Below are 21,597 nucleotides of genomic sequence, written 5' to 3'. Positions count from 1 at the left end.
AAAGGGGGGAGGGGATTGCCAGAGAAAAGTGATTACATTGCTTTGTTGAAATCATATTGAGTATTTTCTGTATTGCATTTTTCATTCAACGTTACATCCATCTGAACTTATATAAAGTATTCTCTACCACCTTATTCTTCCGTTCCTATTCACAAGTGTGCTAGTGCCAGATTCTCCGTTGTTAATCTTTATCATATCAGATTAAGTGTGCTATTCAATTATTAATTTATTCTAAAGTGTGATATATATACCTATTGTTTAAATTATCAATTAAACCTTTTAACTTGCAAAACAGAACTACTTCTTGGCTCAGTGGGGTCAGGAGGATTCCAAGAGAGGGTTGTTATATAGGGGTAGTCATCCAGAACGCATGAACTGGACATAAAGATATATCAATAAGGGTTTTCATTCAGTATTCTAGACTAGGTGTTGACTTGGCTGTAGTGCTGAATTGAATCCTCTTACAGCTGGGTAAGGAAATTGGCAGAAGTAAGAGACAGGCAACAAACCGGCAGGTGCACGTGAAAAGGAGCGATAGTTGAGAAACATGTTTTGAAATTGTAATCCCAAAAACATGATGCATTTCGTGTGCTGCCCACGTAATTTGATTTCTGACTGTGGGTCCCATATACCATGAATTTAGAACTCCGAATTGTGGAACCTAGATCCCAAATTCAAAGTGGATCAGATAAAATCAAATTGGTACATTTCATACATAACAAACAAAGGCGTTGATTTGAGATTAGGAAGGATGAATCTCACCAGACATAAATATGCTGACATTAATAAAGAACAGGCGATGTACTGGATCCAGATCACTAAAACTATGTACCGCGGTTTGAATGACCACGAAGAAAAGATTCACCCGAGAAGAGAACCCTCATATACACACGAAAGAACACCTGCATAAACACACTAATAGTGGTGAGAATTGGGCCCATTGACTTCACAGACTGGAAGGAGTTCCTAGTACAGGGCTAGTTGCTGGTAAAGGTGTTGATGTCCAGGCCCTAACACCCCGCCGAGTGAGCAATCTATCCCACTCCTCCAATGCAGCCTCTCAAGTCCATCCTCCACCGGCACAACCTTTTGGTTGAGCTGGGCTGAATTTGTGAGAAAGGCACAGGTCTGTGCGCAGTGATGAGCCCCCCAAACGGACAGACCCACACCGCAGTGGTACGAGCCGGTGGAGGATCGACTAGGTAGAGGAATGATTTCCACGCCGGAAGAAGTGAGCCAGCTGCTCTGATTTTGTAGGTCTGTTGGATATGCGAGCAGGTAGCACAGGAGAATAGGGGCCTTTCTGGAGCACAGGAGTGCAACACTACCCTGGAGTCGATAATTGGCCGTTAGGCGAGCGATCTTGATGAAACTATTGAAAATGTAGTAAGGGAGGAAGAAATTGCACCATTTGAGTATGCACAGATTTACTAATGTTAAGAGAGGAAGCCGCTGTACTATAGTGACTGATCTATAGAATGCATATTGTCCTGCATTGGTACGGTACCTTTTGACAAACATGACAGACTCTAGATGGGGGAACTACCAACGCAGTGTGACATTCTGCTCTGACCTGCTTAATTATCGCCTCGCCAGAAAGGACGTGATCCATAAGCTAATAGGTCTCACTTTGAACCAGGGTTCCGACACCTGTCTCCAGGCCAATCAGAGCCCTAACTGTTAACTGTTCTTCTCTTGTCACCTCAGAGGTCCCGGCCCGTTCCCTTCGCCTTGCTGGGCTCAGGCTGTGTCTTCACAGGTTCATAGTCATTTTTTCGAAATGAAAAATGCCGAAAGTCATTTTTTCAAAAATATGTCGAAAAAAAAAGTCACATTTCTTTTCCCCCAACCCTCTTTTTTTTTATTTTACCCCTTTTTTTTATTCCCGTACCCCAAAATAAATATATAATTTAAAAAAAGGAATTCGACCTTTTTTTTTTTTTCGACATTTATTTTTCGACATTATTGTCCTTCGACATTTTATTTCTTGAAAAAATGACTTTACACCGTCTTCACGAGGTAAGAGCTGACACCACATACAGGGGGTGCTCGGTGTATATGCAGAGGTACGTAGAAGGGGAGGTCAGTAAATAAAGTTATGTGTGGTGGTGGTAGCGGTGGATGCTTATCAACCTGTCATTGTAAAAACGCCTCCCAACTCATGCAAGTGGTGTTAAGACATCAAATCACTGGGAATGGTTACCCTATTTTGCACCCGGTTTTTCCTTGTCCCTCCATGCCCTGTGGTGACTTAAAGCAGTACTTTACCGCGGTGTGCGCTATAATAAACAGCAAATAAATGAACAAGAAAAATGCGAAATTACCAAGTCAAAAGGAGCACCTCTGCCCAATTACAGGAAACAAACAGCCGACTTGGTAGTGTTTGCTCAGGGGTACTTATTTGGTGGGTTTTGCGGCACTGAATATTACATTTCCCATTCTAGGCACTGAACATATGCATGCAGACCTGCAGAGCAATTTTCTTTTGCCATAATCCCCGTATCTGCAGACCCAGTGATGTGTCTGGCTCTCCTGGTGGAAGGAGGGGGTATATGTCAGCAGCGCTGGAAGGTATAGACTTTCCAAGTAAAGAATGCAGCCAGAGTTCCGAATTGCCTCGTGACAGCAAATAAAAGATTGATTTTTAATTACGGCGGTCCTGCTCGTCTTATCAAGACTGCATTTGCATTTTATTGCCGGCACGTAATCCACACGAATTCCCTTCTCTGGGACATTCCCAGCACAGTAGCTTTCCCAGGGCCGAGTACAATGGGCGCAAATGTACAGTCTAAAAACCTGCAATGTTAGCATTGCTAGTTAGGTAGCACTGTGGTTAACGCACAGGAACGGTTCTAGATATGTCTCTCAGCTGAGACTTTCTTGGAGTTGCTCCAGACGTCACGGACAGCAGCAAACATTCACTTCATACACAGCTGAGCTTCCGAATGGAGATTATAGCCCAAAAAATACAACCATATATTTAGTAGTAATGGAATGGCATTGCATCTGAAATCAGTGGGTCGCGGCCTGAGCACACTGCCCTGCACGCCTCGTCCTCCGAGCACACATTAGCAGCAGCATGGAGGTTGCCTGGGCAACAGTAGGGCTAGAGGGCACATGCGGTTCTCCGGGTTGTGGCCCTCACAAATGTGCAGGCGCAACCCGGCCGTCGGCCCCAGGCAGGAAAAAGAGAAATGCAGCAGCCAGGTTGATAGAGAACCACCAAGGCTGGCCTGGGTGTTGGTTCAACATAATGATTTATGTATCCTTCCACCCTAGACCCGAAGCAAAAAAAAGAGGCGCTATGCCCCAGGCTCACCAGGGAGAAGTCCCAGTGGGTCAGTCCAGCCCTGTCTGCTGCCGAATTATAGGTCCCCTTGTTTCAGCTGTTAAAAAAGGTATGACGAGCAGTAGTATAGCTTCAGTTTTATTCAGTAAATTGCTCTGAATTGTTTCAACAGAGTGAGTGAGGCCAAATTCGATTCTCTACATGATGCTTCGTTACTGGGATGTGTATACGCCGCTGCCATTTGCATGGTCTCCAGGTGCTCTGTCGATCTGAAAATAAGAGATGGTCGGTTTTGTAGAGAACGAGCCAAGTACCCCCACCTCAAGCATCGCGCCCATGTTGCCTAGATGCTGGGAACCAGAATGTGAAATACGTGCAGTGCCAGTGAAGATACCGATACCAATACCAAGGAGAATCCTAGAAGCACGGTTCCCATTGAGAAAGCCATACCTGCATACACGACAATATGATGGCCATTTAAAAGAAATACCAGAAGAAGTGTGAAAAGTGAGCCAAAGAGCAGATTGGTGACGTCACTTGAAGCCAGACTGACGCACCCAGAAGAGATACAGAAACAAGAGACATAGATATTCTATAGGCATCAAGGATAAGTAACATTTCGGGATCGAGTTGAAGATGTTTATGTTACAAAAATGATGAAGATTATCAAGTCATTTCACACGTGTACAGATGCAAAGAAACGCAAGCAGACCAAGTATTTGTAAGGCTAGCTATGTAGTGAATAGATTGCAGCATGTGCCAACGTATATATAAGAGTGAACGAACTATGGACGATTCGACTACGCATTTTAGCAGAGCTGGACCAAGAAAAGGATGGCTTTTCCAGTGTTTCGCACTTGAAAAGCAATCAAATTACAGAAGTGAAACAAAGAAGGAATAGACTGGACCAGCCCCAAGAAGCCAGGGCCACTCTGTCTGGAATGATGAGACAGTAGCTACAAATGTGTGAAAGAACAATCTCCTGTTCAGAAGACGGCATGCAAACAATTAAAACGTCAGAGGTTCATTAAATGATAGTATTTTAAATACACCAGAGCTCAAAACCATGGTCTTCAGTCACGTGTATAGCTGAAAACAGAATTGTGACAAGCAACACCTACGCAAGAAGACAGAGCATGCTATACTCCCTTGTATTCTCCAGAGCAAGGAACATTTCCAAGGTCAAGTTCAAAGCCTTAATTGACGTGCAGACCGTGAGAGGTGATGATCGATGACATGCTAATTGGTGGGAAGCTATGGTCAAGACCAACCCACCAGCACCTGGAGACCAGCCTGCATGCTGCTGGCTTATGTGGAAAAGTACTGACAAATGTAAGGGTGCCAACCAATTATAGAGGGCCACGTAGTAAAGAGCCCTATTGTATAACCAATGGGACGTCATGTATTTTATGACGTTCGTAGTGAGCTGTACTAGAGGGCTTAGTTACCCCACCTGATATTAGAGACCCTATCACTCCCTTGGACAAGTATGGAACTTATACCTAGATGTTCCCTTAGACCCAATCACTTTCTCCAATAAGTTTTTGTAGTTTGCCACGTAGGATGACGTCAATAATGACGAGTTATCATTATATAAGATGGTTTTTTATAAGATTTGTTGAGAGAGAAACTTGAGCGAACGTCCGTTGATGTCCGTTGTACTCCCCGTTTTACACAATTGCAAATAAAACCGCTTTGATTTGCTAACTTCCTGAGTTAGTTTGATTATTGATGTTTGAGTATCTTCTGCATCCCCATCCATCTCAAAGTATTGCTACCTCGTTTTAAAGGGCTGAGTCAAGAACCCTGGTTCACGTGGTAGCAGAGGATGGTTAAAGAACTGTCGACCTAGTAAGCTTTGGGGTCCCAGTAATATCGGACGTCCTCTGCCATTTAGCTGAAAGTAGATCAGGCGCCCTGTAGATAGCGGTAATTAGTTTAAAGAATCTTGCAAGTGCAGGTGGGACGGGCCCCTATGTTTCAAATGGATTCCCCTCCCGATTTCTACATGAAGCTGAGCGGACGGAAGGCTGAAGCAGCTGGTTGAGGAGGCGACAATCCCGAGAGTTCAAAGTCGAAAACGCAAATGGTGAGTAGACGGAGTGAGGTTGCATAATGCGACTGAGCACCGAGAGTGATAAGGGGAAATAAGTAAGAGGGGGTTGGGGTGAACAACTTTAGACGAACGTCAAGTTAATAGGTGAATAGCTCGAGACGATGAGTACTAATATACTGCAGGTATAAGTAGCACTAATAGTGTTAGTACAAGCATGAAAAGTAGTAGTACTACCACTAACAGTAGGGATACTATTCCTACTTAATTTGTTATTGGTAGGGCTATGAATTCTAATTGTGGTACTATGAACCCCACTACTACAAATATTACTAGTAAGAGTAGCAACATTAGTACTTCCGACATTATAGGTAGCATCATATTATACTAGTACTACCATTATTACTACTGCTCAAATCATCCAGCTTGAAGTGATTTTGAGCTTGCAACAAAAAAAGGCAACATTTTAAAAGGTGCTGCAACATTTTTCAAATCCTGCAAAAAATGTGCAAAAAGTAGTATTTTACCCATCACCCACTTAATTTCTGATATCCATTGTGAACAACACTAGTGCCCAAATATTCATACACCATTTAGATGAAGGAATTACATTTGTGAAATATTGTACTCAATTGGGAGACACAATAAGGGCATGAGAAATCAAGTTCTGTAAGTTTAGCAGCTAAATATAGTCAACTTAATTAAACATAAATGCAGATATTGGTGCCGCAGAAATTCCTTTTTGACGTCTCAAAATGTTATGTTATGTTATTTTGCATTTATATAGTGCCTTATGTACCATTGGTATGGTCTCAAGGCGCTGGTAGGTTGAACGCCCTCGGGAACCGAAGTTCAAGTCAGTAGAGAGTTCAAGTCAGTAGAGAGAATAGAGAGAGTCAAAATGTGCATGTGAGCACCGTATATGTGTGCAGCTGGGGTGGCATTCAAGTGATAGCTGCTTCATAACAGTAGGTGTGGTGGTTGAGAGATCAAGAGTATGTGTTTGTTCTGGCTGGTTGTTATCCAGACCAATTCTGACTGCGTTAGGCCTGAGGAGAACGCCTAGGCTGGAGGGTGTGTAACCAGCAGTGTTTAGTTAGGGTGATGGGCGGTATGGGACAAGTGATGGTATGTTCTATTTGAGTAGTGGTGTAAAGAAGAGAGTAAGCGTGGGGTGTGAAATGGTGGTTTATTTTAGGTGGTTGAGATTGCGCCCATTCCAATAGTTCCATGTACTCCATCCGTTCCATGGACTCAGACTGTTCCATCCACATATTTCACCCGTTCCATCCACATACTCCACCCGTTCCATCCACATACTCCACCCGTTCCATCTACATACTCCACCCGTTCCATCCACATACTCCACCCGTTCCATTTACATACTACACTCTTTCCTTTCCAAATGAGATCTATGCTGAAATATCCTGGGGGTGCGCGGGGAAGACTACTTTTAGTAACTCTAGTAATACAGTAACTACTATCATTAATAAAAGTCCTACTACTGATAGTAATACTAGTGCTGCTGGTAGCAGCGGCAGTACCGTTGGTAGTAGATACTATTAGTAATATTAGTAACAGCACCACTACTTCTGGTACTGCAACTTGTGGTGGGGTATGGTATGTACGCAAGTACATTGTTGACAGATCAAAACTTTGCTGCTATAATGAATCTGCACACTGCATTTCTCCTCTCTGATGTCACTTCCTCTTAAATGTCTTTAAAGCAGTTTGCAAAAAGTAGGACAACCAAAGCAAGACTAATTCTTACACAAATGTTGAAAACAACATAGATGGAACTTTTCTTTCCACTGTGAAATACAACTTGTATGAACATTTTTGAAAACTGCATGTTTTAAATGATGGAGAAATCAACACGTATATCCCACCCGTGAGCCATAGCAAAGCCACTGGCTATGTCCAACAACCAATGTCTTAAACATTAAGGTGCACTGAAAGATGTGTGGCACCTCCCAATGCATCAAACTATTATGCTATTGATCCCAATACTATGCTTTCCTGTTGGTGCCAAAATAATTCAAATGCACATATGGCTTGTTGCGACTGAACATACATCAAATTATGAAGGGGAATACTCTGGGAAGGCATATTGGTAAATAGATTTTAATTTAGTAAGTTACAAACTATGACATTTTGGTGCATTATGAAACTACATCCGTCTCCGTGCATAAAACGCGTTATTGCCCACATATATTTTAATGCAGGTGGAGCGGCTGGAAACCCCATAGAATTCCGACTGGTTTTACACATGGAAAAGGTCGACAGCATTCAAGTTAATGCTGTCTTCCGTGCACAGATATGACCGGCAGCATTTACAATTGATTTGTGCAGTACATTATGCATGCGAACCTGGGTCTACCCGGATCTCCGGGAATAATTAACACTTATTCACAAAAACAATCGAAATTGCACAGAGAGGACTGCTAACACAAGCACGAGGAGCTCTCTGCAATATACACTCATGTCAAAATACCCCCCCCCCCAACAGTGTTTTTTATTCCACCTTTTCATCTACATTGTTCACTGGCCTGACAGCCATGTAAAGTATGCATGGTAGAATTACATTGTGCTCCCATAATACCTAGTGCATATGTTTTATTGTGAATTACTGATGGTGTACAACGAAACAAAAACTATTTAAAGTGCAATATCCCAAAAACCACTGACCTATGAAAATCGTTAGATTGAATTACAGTTGCAGCAAACTGAAAAATAATAAAAGTGAAACATCGTGTTCAAAATAAAAAGAAACCAAGTGTTTTCAAGCTCTGTACGAGTGCAGGGAAGAATACAACTTGTGGTGTATACCCAAAGCTGGCTACCATGGCCATTACTTGCTTCTGAAATGGCCAGCTGAGGAAAAACCACCCCACAGAATAACGAAGATTTGTAAAATAAAATCGCACGTTTGTGACATGGGACAATTATTAGGTCGACTAACAAAAAGCAAAAAGGATGCGTGTTGCAGATGGGGTCGGGTGGCACATCAATGCACAACTCCCATCCTGCAACTGCGAAGTCCACGATTTTCCGCGATTGATGCCAGGTACTTGGTGTCTCTTCACAAGCATCTCCAGTAGAAGCCATGTCCATTCATTCCACAGGCAGTTAGCATTGTAGAAGTCCTCGGCTACAAGCCAAGTAAAGGTCTGTACTGCAATTCCCGCTCGAGCTGCTCTGCGGTCAAAGTGCCCTGAATAGACTCGCAGCCGGGATTGAACACAGAGTAGGCACTCTTTTCCCCGGATTTCTTTTCTCCAGGCCCGCGAGTTCCTTCATAGATCCAATAAAACATGGAGAGCACAAAGTACACCAGCCCAAACTCCAGCTCCACAAACAGCCCGAGAAGAACCAGCCAGAGGAGGAACTTGAGAAGAAGCGGCTTTGTGAGCAGGGAGCGGCATGACTGCAGCTGATGATTGGAGGAACCATCTTCTGCAGGCCCCCTATGGAGTACAGGCAGCTCCTGGAAAATAAGAGGACATTGTATTAGCAACGGGAATTCAATGGAGACAGAAATGATCTAGGGGAAACTGAGAAACAGTTCTGGAAGTAAACATAAGATATCCTTCATTTTGCAAAAAGGAAGCCATAATCTAAACAGATGAATCACTTGGAAAATGCATTTCTAAATTCTGTTCTCCATTAATGGTTTATTTGTATTTATTTATTGTTTTTGTTTTTAATAATGCGCCTACACAAATGTGTTTCAAGGCGCAACAAGACAGGGGCGGTGGCTGGGGGGTGGGGGGAGAAAACAGAAACAGTCATACTAGGCCTTGTGACATTCGGATTGTGCAAGTGCAGTAAGATAAGTGAAGGGGAGGGGAGTATCGGAGGGTTAAGAGTGCCAGGGAGGCCAGGTGGACAGAACCCAGGGAGAAGAGAGTACAGGGGTAGAAGGTCCACGTGCTAAGCGCGAGGAGCAGGGCTGGAAGGACTCAGGGGGGTGCAGGCCCAACCAGGCTAGTGCAGGGGGAGTAAGCCCAGAAGGTTAAGGGCATGGAGGGCAGAGGAGACCAAGTGCAGGGGTAGACTGGTAAGGGAGGGCCTGGTGCCCTGTATGAATCTGAAGGATCCAGTCAGGAGGCAGAGGGGGGGGGAAATTTAAAGAGATACGGCTCAAATCTGAGCGGGGCAGGGAGCCATTTCCAGAGGAAGGAACCTGCTGAGGAGAGAACTCACTGCTTTGAGAAGCAGCTGATCTGCAGAGAGTTGGAGCTAGAAGACCGAAGGGGCCTAGCAGGGAGGTATTTAGGGAGATAGAGTTGGATGCAGCAGTGTCCTAGAATACCTTATGGAAGATGCAGATGGTTTTGAACTTGATCCTTGCAGCAACTAGGTGGCAGTGGAGAGATTTTGGGGTTGCAGAGATGCGGTCCCTGGGATTGAGGCCAAGAAAGTCGTTCAGTCCTATTCTGGATTAGGTGACGGGGCGAAGGGAGGAGTTAGGTAGGTTGAGGAAGAGGCTGTTACAGTAGTCCTGCCAGTAGTCCGCCCTGGAATGGACTAGAGCTCTGGAGACATTGAGTTTTTTGCCTCACAGGAGGGTAAGGGGAGGAGGCCATATAGGGCGGCCAGAGTGCAGGGGGGGGGTGGGGGAGGGAGCTGGAGTCCCAAAGAGAATGATCTCAGTTTTACTGGCATTGAGGCAGAGCTTGTTAGGAGTGCACCATGCCTGAATAGCAGACAGACGGTCAGGTATGAGAGAGGAAGAGAAGGAGGGAAGCTTGCAGGTCATCCGCATAACACTGGATGTTAGGAGAGAAGGCAAAGATAAAATGGGTCAAGGGGGCAAGGTAGATGTTGAAAAGCCAAGGTGAGAGAATAGAGCCCTGGGGGACACCACAGGTGAAGCATGAGGTGGATGAGTGAAAAGGGTCTAGTTGAACCTAGAAAGGCCATTCAAAGAGAAGGGGGTCAGTCAGTCCAGAACAAGGTCAGTGATGCTAAGGGTAAGGTGGCAATATTGACTGTATCAAAAGTAGAGGAAAGGTCAAGAAGGAAGAGAATGGAAGGAGAATTGGAATTGTCATTAGAGAGTACGTCTTCACGTGTGGGTGCTCAGGAGTGCAGTTTCCATGCCTCTGGCAGATCTGAAGCCAAAGTTCAATGTCAAGTGAATTAATGGCCTGGTAATTAGACAGTCCCCAATATAACATCCAACTGCTTCGTGATTCCCACATTCTAATTGTGAACTATGGATCAGCACTTGTAGAAATTCTAAGGCAATTGCCAAACAAAAGACAGGAATATAGATCATCAAGGGATAATTGTTTTAAGTGCCTGGAATACTAAAGGATCAGTGAACACCATGGGTAAAATGTTAACCCAATGTTTTATTGTTTATTGGGAGGTGAAGCGGTGGTGCATAACAGGATAAACGTTCCCACCTCCCCAAGCCACCCAAACACATGCCTAAACTCCAGTATCTGATTGAATGCATGGATTCCAATGTGTGAGCATTTAGCTTCTGCTAAAAGTTGCCATGTCCCATAGGAATAAAGGTTAAATACATCCTGCCAAGCATGGTGGGAGGAAGATAGTTATTAACAAAAACAAGAGCAAATTACGAACATAAACCCTGGTCCACCCAGATTTGCATGAATTCTACTGCACTTCAGAGGATGCAGTGCATTTAAGTGTACAGGTTACCGGTCCCTTCTGTGCAATTTGCACTTATTTGGGATGGGGGGTTGGGGGTGTTCACCCAACTGTAGTGCTGGGTACCAGCAGATATAAAAATTATCCACTTCAATTAAGAACCCATGAAAATAATCCGGGATGGAGATAAACATTGGTGCAAAGTGTTAGGCAGAAACCTGTGCAGTTCCCTTAGGGACCACTGCAAAAAGTTTAAGACTACAGGAGTAAGCAGTAAACCCAATTGGTAGCAGTCTGCACCACCCAGATTTACCTGGTAGCTGTGGCTGAGCAGTCAGACCTCCCTCAAGAAGAGTTAGGCAGTATATAGATTATACACAATAGGGCTAAAAATACAGTAGCACAAGCAAACACTGACCAGAGCTTGGGTATAAAAGTATATAATTATTTTAAAACACGCTTTGTAAAAATACACTGGCACTAATATGTCAAGCAAGTTCAAACACAGTCACTATAAGTATATACACCTCCCTACAAGTCTAGGTTAAGACACCACTCATTTAGCAAAACAGAGGTGAGCGTGTAACCGTAGATGGCAATCCAATAATTTGCTTAAAAAGGGAGAGAAAAGGCAGAATAGGAAAAATACACAGTACCAACACTTAAGAAACCACAGCAAGTCAAGAAAGGCAGGGTCTACTCTAGTGCAAAAAGTTCATAGGCCAGGCCCACTCTTGGAGAGAGCAAGGCGGAATGTGCCCAAGATCACACAGTGGAAATGCACTCAAAGTCTTTGCAGAAAAGTCAAAAGAGGTTGGATCAAGTCAGAAAGGTAATGTTAGCAGGTCCGACGTCACCCCAGGATAGAGAGTCAAGGATTTACGGGACACCTTGGACAGTCTGTTGCAAAGGAGACCAGGCGGGACACAGTACCTGAAATGGTGAGAAAGCTCCAGAGGGGGCAGTTGTTCCTGGCAGTGGGTGCAAGTCGGGGCTTCCTCCAGAGAAAGAGAGGATCTCGACGTGGAGGAAAGCTGGAGGTCGTTGCACTGCCAGGGAAGAAACCAGCCGCGAAGTTTCCCGGTTAAAAGGTACGACCCTTTTATTCGCGGTAGTGTTGAAGCGTGGCTATCCGGCCGCCGGGGTGCTTGGCACGGGCGATTCGACCACGAGACGATCCAGGAAGGCGAAAAAGGCTAACTGGTTGGTCCCACCAGCTCAAAGGGAAGAGGACTCTCCTGGAAGAAGATCTCCTCTGTCGTCGGGAAATGGCGAGTTTCGTACAGCAGGGCTCCACCGGTGGTGTCGTCGTCGTAGATGGCTCAGCTTCTCCTCTCTTCCGATTCTTTAGGTCCTGTGGTGACTTCTGAAGCTCCAGTCCCAAAAGCTCTGCTTTTATGCAGCAAAACCCTCATTCATCAGCCTAGCTGACACTCAAACATGCTAAGTGGTGAGCCGGGCGGCTCACCACTGGGCCAATCACACAAGAGTGCGACTTGAGTTGCCAAGGAAACTCAGTCCAGGGTACCTAATCCCCCTCCCACACATCCTGTTGACCCCAGACAGAGTGGCACCATTTGGAGGGTTTCTGTGGAGAAGCCCGCCAACAAGTGGAACAAAGGGCTCGACTTGGGTTAGGGTTTCAGAGGCGAACACAAATGCCATTTTAAAACCGAGTCCTGGCAAAAAGACCCAACCGGGGAATACATATTAAATAAATAACCCGGCGGTATCTTTAACATTACACCAAAAAGTGGTGCGTTTAAAATGAATGGGAAAACCCCATAGGAAATATTCCGGTGTAATATGTCGCGTGGTATCCACTGCCACCAGCCAGAACTCAAAAAGGGGGGACTGGAGAGTGCCCCCTTGGAAAACAGGACCCAGGGGCAAACGAATTACCCCTACCAGTACTTCCACAATTTGATGGTTTGTACTGGTTCTGTTCACAATTTGAGACTAGTAAAGCCAATGGTGACTTTACATGCCCTGGGAGACAGTAGTCAGTCCCAGGGTATGGCGTCTATGTTTGGGGGTCACTATGACACCACTGTGTTACTTCACTGAGGGTGCTGTGTAACACACATACCAAAAACACATGAAGCCCTATGGAGTAAAAGACCCCATAGCCCATAAAAACCACATTACATAGTCAAAGGACATTCTCAAATCATGCCCAAGAGTGGGAGAAAAAGAGTCTCACTCTTAGCAGGAGAAGAAAAAAAATCCCAAAAATCCAGCAAAGCTGCTGGGGGACTCACTAGGTTTGGGAAATTAGCCTTAACAGAGAATTTTCCCCAACACAAAGACATGCACATGTCAGGGAATACTTTGGAAAGTAGTCCTTCCCAACAAGCCTGTCATACTAGGGTTAGAAGTTAAGATTCGAGGAGCAGGAGCTAAAACCAGATCCTGGGTGTCAGGCATCACCCAATAGGCAGGAACGTCTTTTGGGGAACGAGGAGCAGGTACCCGCCCACTGCAAATTTAACTTAATGAGATGCAGGCTAACTTTTTACCCATTATGTATGATCCATTATATTTGAATGTGTCCTAATTCTTCTTTATTTACAGTCTCAAACACTAAAGTTAATTTTGCATAAGCACGTTAGTAAGAAATCAGTTGGTCTGGGGAGCCAAAAGTGGATCCCTGGTAACTGTTGGTTTTAAACTAACCGGACTCCACTAGGCTAGAAGCAGGAGCTAAATGTCTCCCAGCAATTTCAAACCCTGCATGCGTCCCCACCGATGGTACTAAAAGGGTTGCATTCACACTGCTAGGATGCTGCCCTGCACTGTTCAGAAACAGGACCATGACAGAAGCGTAAGCATCCTCCATAGAACAGAATCATTGTTTAGAACGGTCCTGAATGGTAGTCCCAAGCATTGGAGTGTGATTCGGAGGTTAGCAGCAACATTTATGCATTACTGCCAGGAGGGGGTGGCTTTCCCAGTCATTAGAAAGCCCAAAAGCCAGACTTTGCGAGGGCTGCAAAACGGGCTGAGGGCGCCTGACTGGAAAAGCTAAGGTTTTTAAGCACCCTTTTTGGATACTGGGAAAAGTGTATGCCCTCCCAAAAAAAGGAGGGCCTTGACAGCCAGTGTAGTACACCTGGCATACTGTGCTGCAGCACGGCGGGAGGCCACGGAGAAGGAAAGCTATGTGCGATAGCATGGGCTGGGCCATTGCATGCATTCACTTTAAAAAGGAAGGGAAAACGCACAAGGGATAGCCAGCACACTACTCTACAGAACGCTGTGTTGCAGTGCCCAGGACCGCAACAGTGAAACAAGTGGTTGTCGCTTAGTCCTGGGGCGTTGGAAGGAAAGGGATGGACCCTGGGTTGCGGTGCCCAACTGGAAGACAGGGTGCTGTGGGATCCAAGTCCAGTCCAGCGGTTTTGAGAAAAGCAGTGCCCCACTGGCACAAAGGGTGCCGCAAAGGAATACGTGGCTGGCTCAATGAGGTACAGTACATTAGGTTTGGATTAGCCAGCCAGGATACATTTCAAGCTCCTACTGGACATTAGTGCCCATATTTTGCTTGGGATTCCGATAGGCTTGGCTCTGCCTAATTAGAGTGCTAATAGAATGTTCAGTCCTGTTTGGTTAAGTGCAATTTTTACAGATCTCAGCCTACATGGCCCCAAATACCTTATCTCCCTTCTTTGTTCATTAAGAAAAATTAGGGTGACTGTACCCGTCTGAGCAATATGGGGGCCATTTTATAGCTTCAACCCCATTTCTAGATCTACTTAAAACCACTTGGCAAGGCCATTATTTTGGCAAAAGTCGAGATCATAGACTCTGCCCACCTGGAACAGTGAGAATTACGCCCTTACTATATGCACCGTGGTGTAGCCTGAAGTCATTGAACCAGTAAAAAATGCTCTGAAAGAAGGGGACTTAAATCCCAAAATCCCCGAATGGGGATGTGAATACTTATCTCTTCTTCCCCACCCTCCACATTACCCAGGGAATAGTCCAGGGTCTCGGACAAGTGGCACACGATCTTTAAATCTGCAACACTATCCCAGACCATGCATCCAGTAGGTTGCAGGGTCACATTGAACTCCCAGCAGTTAAATTCGAAACAAACTAAATCAAACTCAAAACAAAAAGGGGCGAGAGGTTGTGTAAGGGCGATGTAAAGAGCGCTGTGGATTAGGGCAAAAACGTGGGTGGGTTGGAAACGGAAAATCATTCGAAAAAAAGAGCAGACTCAAAAGGAGCTCAGGAACCCGATCATCAATTTGGGGAACTGATAAAGAGCTGCTATATAACAGTAATCACAGGCCACATTCCATTGCACTGGCCGCCTGTGGGTTATATGCAAGATCATTCTGATGACATGTGGAGAGCGGCTGAGTGTGGAGAGCGGCTGAGTGGAGGAGAACGGAAGAGGGTGGGGAGCAGATGAGTGTAGAGCGAATGAGCGTAGGGAGCGGGTAAGTGTAGAGAGCGGGTATGTGTAGAGAGCGGGTGAGCGTGGGGAACGGACCAGTACGTAGGGCGGACCAGTACGTAGGGCGGACCAGTACGTAGGGAGGACCAGTACGTAGGGCGGATTGAGTGTGTGGTGCAGATGAGTGTGTGGTGCAGATGAGTGTGTGGAACGGACGAGTACGTAGAGCGGACGAGTACGTGGAGCGGACGAGTACGTGGAGCGGACGAGTACGTGGAGCGGATGAACAGGTGGATCGGATGAATGTATGGAAAGGATGCGTCTGTGGAGCAGATGAGTGTGGGGAGCGGATGAATGTGTGGGGCGGGTGGGTAAGTGAAGCGGATACATTCATAGAACGGATGAGTGTGTGGAGCGGATGAGTGTGTGGTGCGGATGAGTGTGTGGTGCGGATGAGTGTGTGGTGCGGATGAGTGTGTGGAGTAGAGGAGTATGTGGAGTGGATAAATACGTAGAGCGGATGAGTGTGTGGAACGGAAGAGTACGTAGTACTCATCCGGACGAGTAGTATGTTGAGCCGATAAGTGTGTAGTCTGGATGAGTGTGAGCACAATGTATGCGTGGGGCACAATCTCCAGATTGAGGGTAGACTAGAGCACGCAAGGTTGGCTATGGTGCATCGAGCAGACAGGAGTGTGTAGGGCAATCTTGACTGCCTATAATGAAAAAAAAAAAAATAATGCATTGAACGGACCTAATCGCATAGAATTGCGTGACGTACATAATATGCTTTGGAATGCAGAGAACATTTGAAAGAACATATATCATACAACACCCCACGCTTACTCTCTTCTTTACACCACCACTCAACTAGAACACAGAGATACTATGACACCATTCGGTATAACTGTTCTCATATCAACATATCCCGCTCACTCCCCATCACTCTAAGAAAACAGCTGGTTTCACCCCCCCCCCCAGCCAGGCGTTCTCCTCAGGCTTAACACAGCCACACTCGACCTGGATAAATCCTGCCAGTGCGAACACATACTGCCGATCTCTCAACCACCACACCTACCGCTAAGAAGCAGCTACCACACAAATTCCTCACAAGCTGCACACATACCTGGTGCGCACACGCACCTTTGGACTCTCGCTACTCTCTCTACTGACCCGAACTTCGGTTCCCAAGGGTGTTCAACCTACCAGCGCCTTCAGACCATACCAATGGTAAATAAGGCGCTATATAAATGCAAAATAACAATAACATAACATGGCTCATTTACTTGTACACTACTTTCCCTGAGTCAGCAGTTGTTGGCAGCCCTGCGCAAACCATCTTGACTTCCTGTGAACCTTGTGGATTAAAGTAGTACACTAATTATGAGAGGAATCAATAAAACAGCCTTGTGAAATCAAGTATGTTCAACTTACAAACTGAATCAGTCTATCATATATATCATAATCGGGTTCTTAACAGAAGGTTCACTCCGGTGTCACTTTAAACCCAGTTTTAATCGCAGCCCTGTAGATGATAGTGGACACAGAGCTGGAAGTAGATAGGGATGGATGGATTTTCAGGATACCCTTCAGCCATGTTTGATACCAGGCTGATATTTACTTGCATCCGACTGGTTCTTAAACATTACTATGTTGCTCCATTTGCTGGTTACGCATTCATCACATCATCACAGTGGATTAGTTCTCCCCCCTCCCTTAGTCCAACCCCTCGCTTTATTCCCAAAGGCCAGTCTCAAGTAAAGGATTCCACCAATAAGTTCCATGTGACTCGTGGTTGCAGTAGTCTAACACTCTTTGGCAAAGCTCTCCCAGACTGGAGGGTGTAAGATGTGGCACTATCTGCAAGTTTGAAATTAAGAATACCATAATAATTACATCTCTTGGGTGTCAGGCACCATCCAGTAGGCAAGAGCTACCGCTGGGGGACCAGGATCAAGTACACAGTGCAGCGTACATCTAACTTCTACAAGAGAGGCAAACGTTAACTTTTTGCAATTATGTAGGATTCTTTATGTTTAAACGTGTACTAGACGTGTCCTAATTCTCCTTTACGAACATTCACTAAAACTCAAAGTTAATTATACATATCTGATGGTTTGTAAGGCACCAGTTTGCCTGGGGAGCCAAATGTAGCTCCCGGTAGATGTTGGTTTCAAGCTAACCAGGCCGTTAGGCTAGAAGGAGCTAAATAAGAGGTCGAAGTGGGCGGGAGCGGTGCTCCTATACCTCTTATTTTTAAGTTTCACCGTTCCTATATTTTTATTTTAAAAAGAAACCATTCTGGAATGGTTTTGTTTTAAAATAAAAGTAAAGGAAGAAGTTGAAGCTTGCACTTCAGTGCACTGCACTGAACATTCCCATAAAGTGCAGGTGTGTTTGTTTGGGAGTTTGGATTATGTGTCGGAGGGGGTGTGGCGATGGGGTTTGTGGGGAGTGGGGGCAGGCCAGCAGGGAGCATAGTTCCATTACTTCTTTTTGTACACTTTGACCACTGAGCTAAATAGCTCTCAGAAATGTCGAACCCCGAGGGTGACCAGGAGTGGGGCACAACAAACCTCACCCGACTCATTAACAGAATTACGTTCCTCCGCCTACCAAAATGAGATGCTGCTATGCACTCAAAATGTATAAAACAAATATATATGGCCCTACCCTTTTTCCACCATACATGAGCCCATTAGCAAGAAATACAACACAGACATAACAGCACTATCATGTGCACATAAATTGGCATCTTAATTAATGCCAAGTTGTATTAGTTCATAAACTTTGTGCACAGCTGTAAACATTGTGGATCTACACATTTATTAGGGCATACAATCAATTAACGTTCATCGAAGAATGTACTCCAAACCTACGGTTCTATCTTCATTGATCCCGGCTTTTTTTTCAAATTTTTTTTTTTTAGAAAATATGCATCGATTTGGGGTCCCTGCCAAAACTGCCTCTCCAGTTATTTAATCCCTATACCCCATCCACCAGTTTATATGCCCTTACCCCTCCATATTTTTCGATGATTGCTTCAAGAAAAAATGTTCAGCAAAAAGAAGAGCCACGAAAAAAAAAAAAAAACACAAGCGATGGATGAACGTCTTCCCAAACCTACAGCCTGGCCGGACTTTTCACAGATGGAAAAACTCAGCAGAGCACAGACTCCATTGAGGGTACTAACAGGCGCAAAAGGGGAGACACAATGAAACGTTGTTCTTCCCTACTTACACAAGCACTGTATATGGATATAAATGCATGCAGCTGGTTAGCTTGGTACCAAAAGCTATTAGGAAATATTTTGAGTCAGCGGGATAAATAGGGCAACACCTGTGTGACATTTAACCCTTGTGGGTTTGGTAATTTACAAAAGAAGAATTTGATAAGGCAAAGTTTGTTTCCTATGCTCAATACATCGATATTTCATAATTTGTGTTTATTCAAAACTGATGAATTAGACCAATAGACCTGTAAAAGATCTCGTACCACGTTACAAAACCGAAATTGCTTTTACGTTTTCCGAAAAGTCAAAATCACTGTAAACGTGTGCAACAAGGTTCCCGGACTTTCAGGCTCCATATGCCAACTACGGTTCTTTTATCTGCACGTTGTATATATAGATATTACAACGTGAAGATTGGCATCCCTGTTGTGCAATGGAAGATTGTCAATCTCTGAAATAGAACTAATCCCATGTTGGATACTTGTTTGTCAATAAATGTAACTTCAATGTCTATGATTGTTGTAAAGCCTTATGCTAGACATTCAGGATACACTACAAAAATGATGCGATTATTTCGGAGAGGAAGTGAAGTAGTTTAAGAGCAGGGGAGTATTCCGGCGTTTCGTTGTTTGGGGAATATGTCTAGGCACGGCCGTGGTTAAATCAAAGAGCAAACCAAACATCCCACATATCCCAGGTCTTTGAGTCGTTTCCCTTTGCTGTGTTGACAGCCCCCCCTCCCCCCTTCTTCCTGCTAGGGGGAGCTTTGTATCATTTCCTTTATGTTGGAGGGACGCACGTCCAATCTGCTACCAGGCAGAGACTGGCTGGGCCACCGTTGTCTTCACCCTCACCTCTTCTCCGTTTTGGGGTTCTGTGCAGGGCTCACCTCTAATCTGGGTGCTATACTCCTCTTCTCCACCTGTGGCGGCCCGGGCCCACTGTCGTCCACGGGCTGAATCCCTGGCAACCCCATGTCCTGGTGTTCCTTCGCGCACACCCCCTCTCCAGCGAGAGCAGCCCTTCTCTGTGCGGCTCTGAATTCTGCCAGGCGCCTCTCCATCGGTACAGCGCCAGCTCAGCACTAGCTGCCTGGCAGGAGCAGCAGCGGCGGCACTTCCGCCCACACGCCACAGTAACTGTCGCACTTCAATGACAGCTTGCCCACAAGAAGCATGGACGCGCTACGACTTTCAGTGACACAAAGGACGGACAGCGCCGCCTAGCAACGAGAAGTGCAGCAACGCATTTGAAGTCTAGCATGGTCATTCTGTCTCCCCTGAGGGAACCCTGCAGTCAGTAATTCTAATGGATTATATTTCTCTTAGTGTAATGCTACATAATAACCCGAAAGAAAGATATTAGGCGAGTGCCGGACCAGTCATTATCTTGCACCTTATCGTTCATCTACACCCAACATGGCCACTGTTCAGCCGTTTCACACACAGTAGTTGAACTGCAAGTCTCGTACACGATTGCTTGAAGCACAGGGACTAAAACACTCAATTGCCTGCACTGCGATGTGCTGGAATACGTCACATACGCTTTCTCCACACCTCTAAAAGATGATGCAGTATGTACGTATGCATACAACAAGTTTCGGGAATAAACGTTCTCTTTCTTTTTTGCATTTGTGAAGTTGGCAACATTTGGGAACATTCGAAGTCAAACTTGCTACATTAAGAGTATGTGTCTATTGGTTTGGAATGCAACTGTTTGCATTTGAGTTGCCTTGTATAGGCCGGATACTTGTGGGATAGGAGAACGAAGAGTACATACCAGCATTGACATTTTTTTTTCTAAATGTTGAGTTGTAAGCAAAACGATTGCATCGAAGGACAAATGCTCATGGAGATGGGAAGTAAGGTGTTGCTTGGTTAGTTACCCACACGTTCACTGTCCACAGCCATGTTAATCCCTATGGTCATTCTCAGCCATTACCTGCCCCATCCCACACAAACACATTCCTCTTTGAAGCGGCTCTATCTCGTAGTTAAACTTTGCACTGTGCAGGGCCTGCCAGTGTTATTTCTAAGGAGTCTTGTGCAAATTGATGGCTTAAGAACTCTGCAAATAAACTTCTGGTGTAATCTATATGCTTTAGCCAAATGTGCTTTCTGCCATATGATTTATAAGCAATATGTGCTCCAGTCACTTGGACTGAAGTCCTTTTAAAAACAATCACTGGCAAAGCCAACAGTTTTGGGATGTATAAGGATATCAGGTAGGCATTTGGCAGGTAATGCACCATACTCAGATAAACCATTTTCCAACTGTTGCCATTTTACGGCTAGGTAGTGCCATTATGGAAGTGAAGAGAGGGTCCATGGAATGTCCATCTGGACCCCCATAAACATAAAAGCCTGAAGAGCCAGAAATGCAAGATGCCAGTCACATTTTGGCCAGCCCCCGTGACGTCCAGTGACATCCACATATGCAAACAGATCTTCCTTCAGACAACCATTAAAACCTTATCCAGCTGACGTTTTCCCTGATACAGGTGCCTCATGGAAGCAAACTCGCACCCATGCACAAAGTTACACAGACACACACGTGCACACACCAAGAACATGCTTACACAGTTCTGTAGATAGAGGACAGATACATATACATACTGCCGAAAGCCTTTGCTATTTTCTCTCATTAGCCAAATGCAGAAACGCAAGAGGAGCTGGATGGGGAGGCTGGACTGACAGTTCCCCTTACTGGACAAGCTAGTGTGTGTAAGAGGATTCAATTCAACACTACAGCTAAGTCAATGCCTAGTCTGGGATACTGAATGGAAACCCTTATTGATATATCTTTATGTCCAGTTCATGCGTTCTGGATGACTACCCCTATATAACACCCCTCCCTTGGAATCCCCCTGACCCCCCTGAGCCAAGAAGTAGTTCTGTTTTGCAAGTTAAAAGGTATATTTGAGAAATTAAACAATATAGATATATATCACACTTTATAATAAATTAATAATTGGATATCACACTGAATATGAG

General features: G+C 45.0%; 1 protein-coding gene across 1 annotated transcript; it reads right to left on the bottom strand.

Annotated features, from left to right (window-relative positions):
* Nucleotides 1–7,450: 7,450 nt before the first annotated feature.
* SAYSD1 (SAYSVFN motif domain containing 1) lies at nucleotides 7,451–19,760 on the bottom strand. The gene is made up of 2 exons (XM_069608755.1): nucleotides 19,494–19,760; nucleotides 7,451–8,829 (listed from the first exon to the last, which is right to left on the bottom strand). The coding sequence occupies exons 1-2, from the start codon at nucleotides 19,665–19,667 to the stop codon at nucleotides 8,494–8,496; spliced, it is 510 nt and encodes a 169-aa protein (XP_069464856.1). The 5' UTR covers nucleotides 19,668–19,760; the 3' UTR covers nucleotides 7,451–8,493.
* Between the last annotated feature and the right edge of the window lie 1,837 nt (nucleotides 19,761–21,597).

The sequence above is a fragment of the Ambystoma mexicanum genome, chromosome 4q (genome assembly GCF_040938575.1).
Source record: "Ambystoma mexicanum isolate Mex_15411 chromosome 4q, UKY_AmexF1_1, whole genome shotgun sequence".
Lineage (NCBI taxonomy): Eukaryota > Metazoa > Chordata > Amphibia > Caudata > Ambystomatidae > Ambystoma > Ambystoma mexicanum.
Note: the sequence above shows the minus strand (reverse complement) of the source record. Positions and strands in the feature narration are given on the sequence as shown.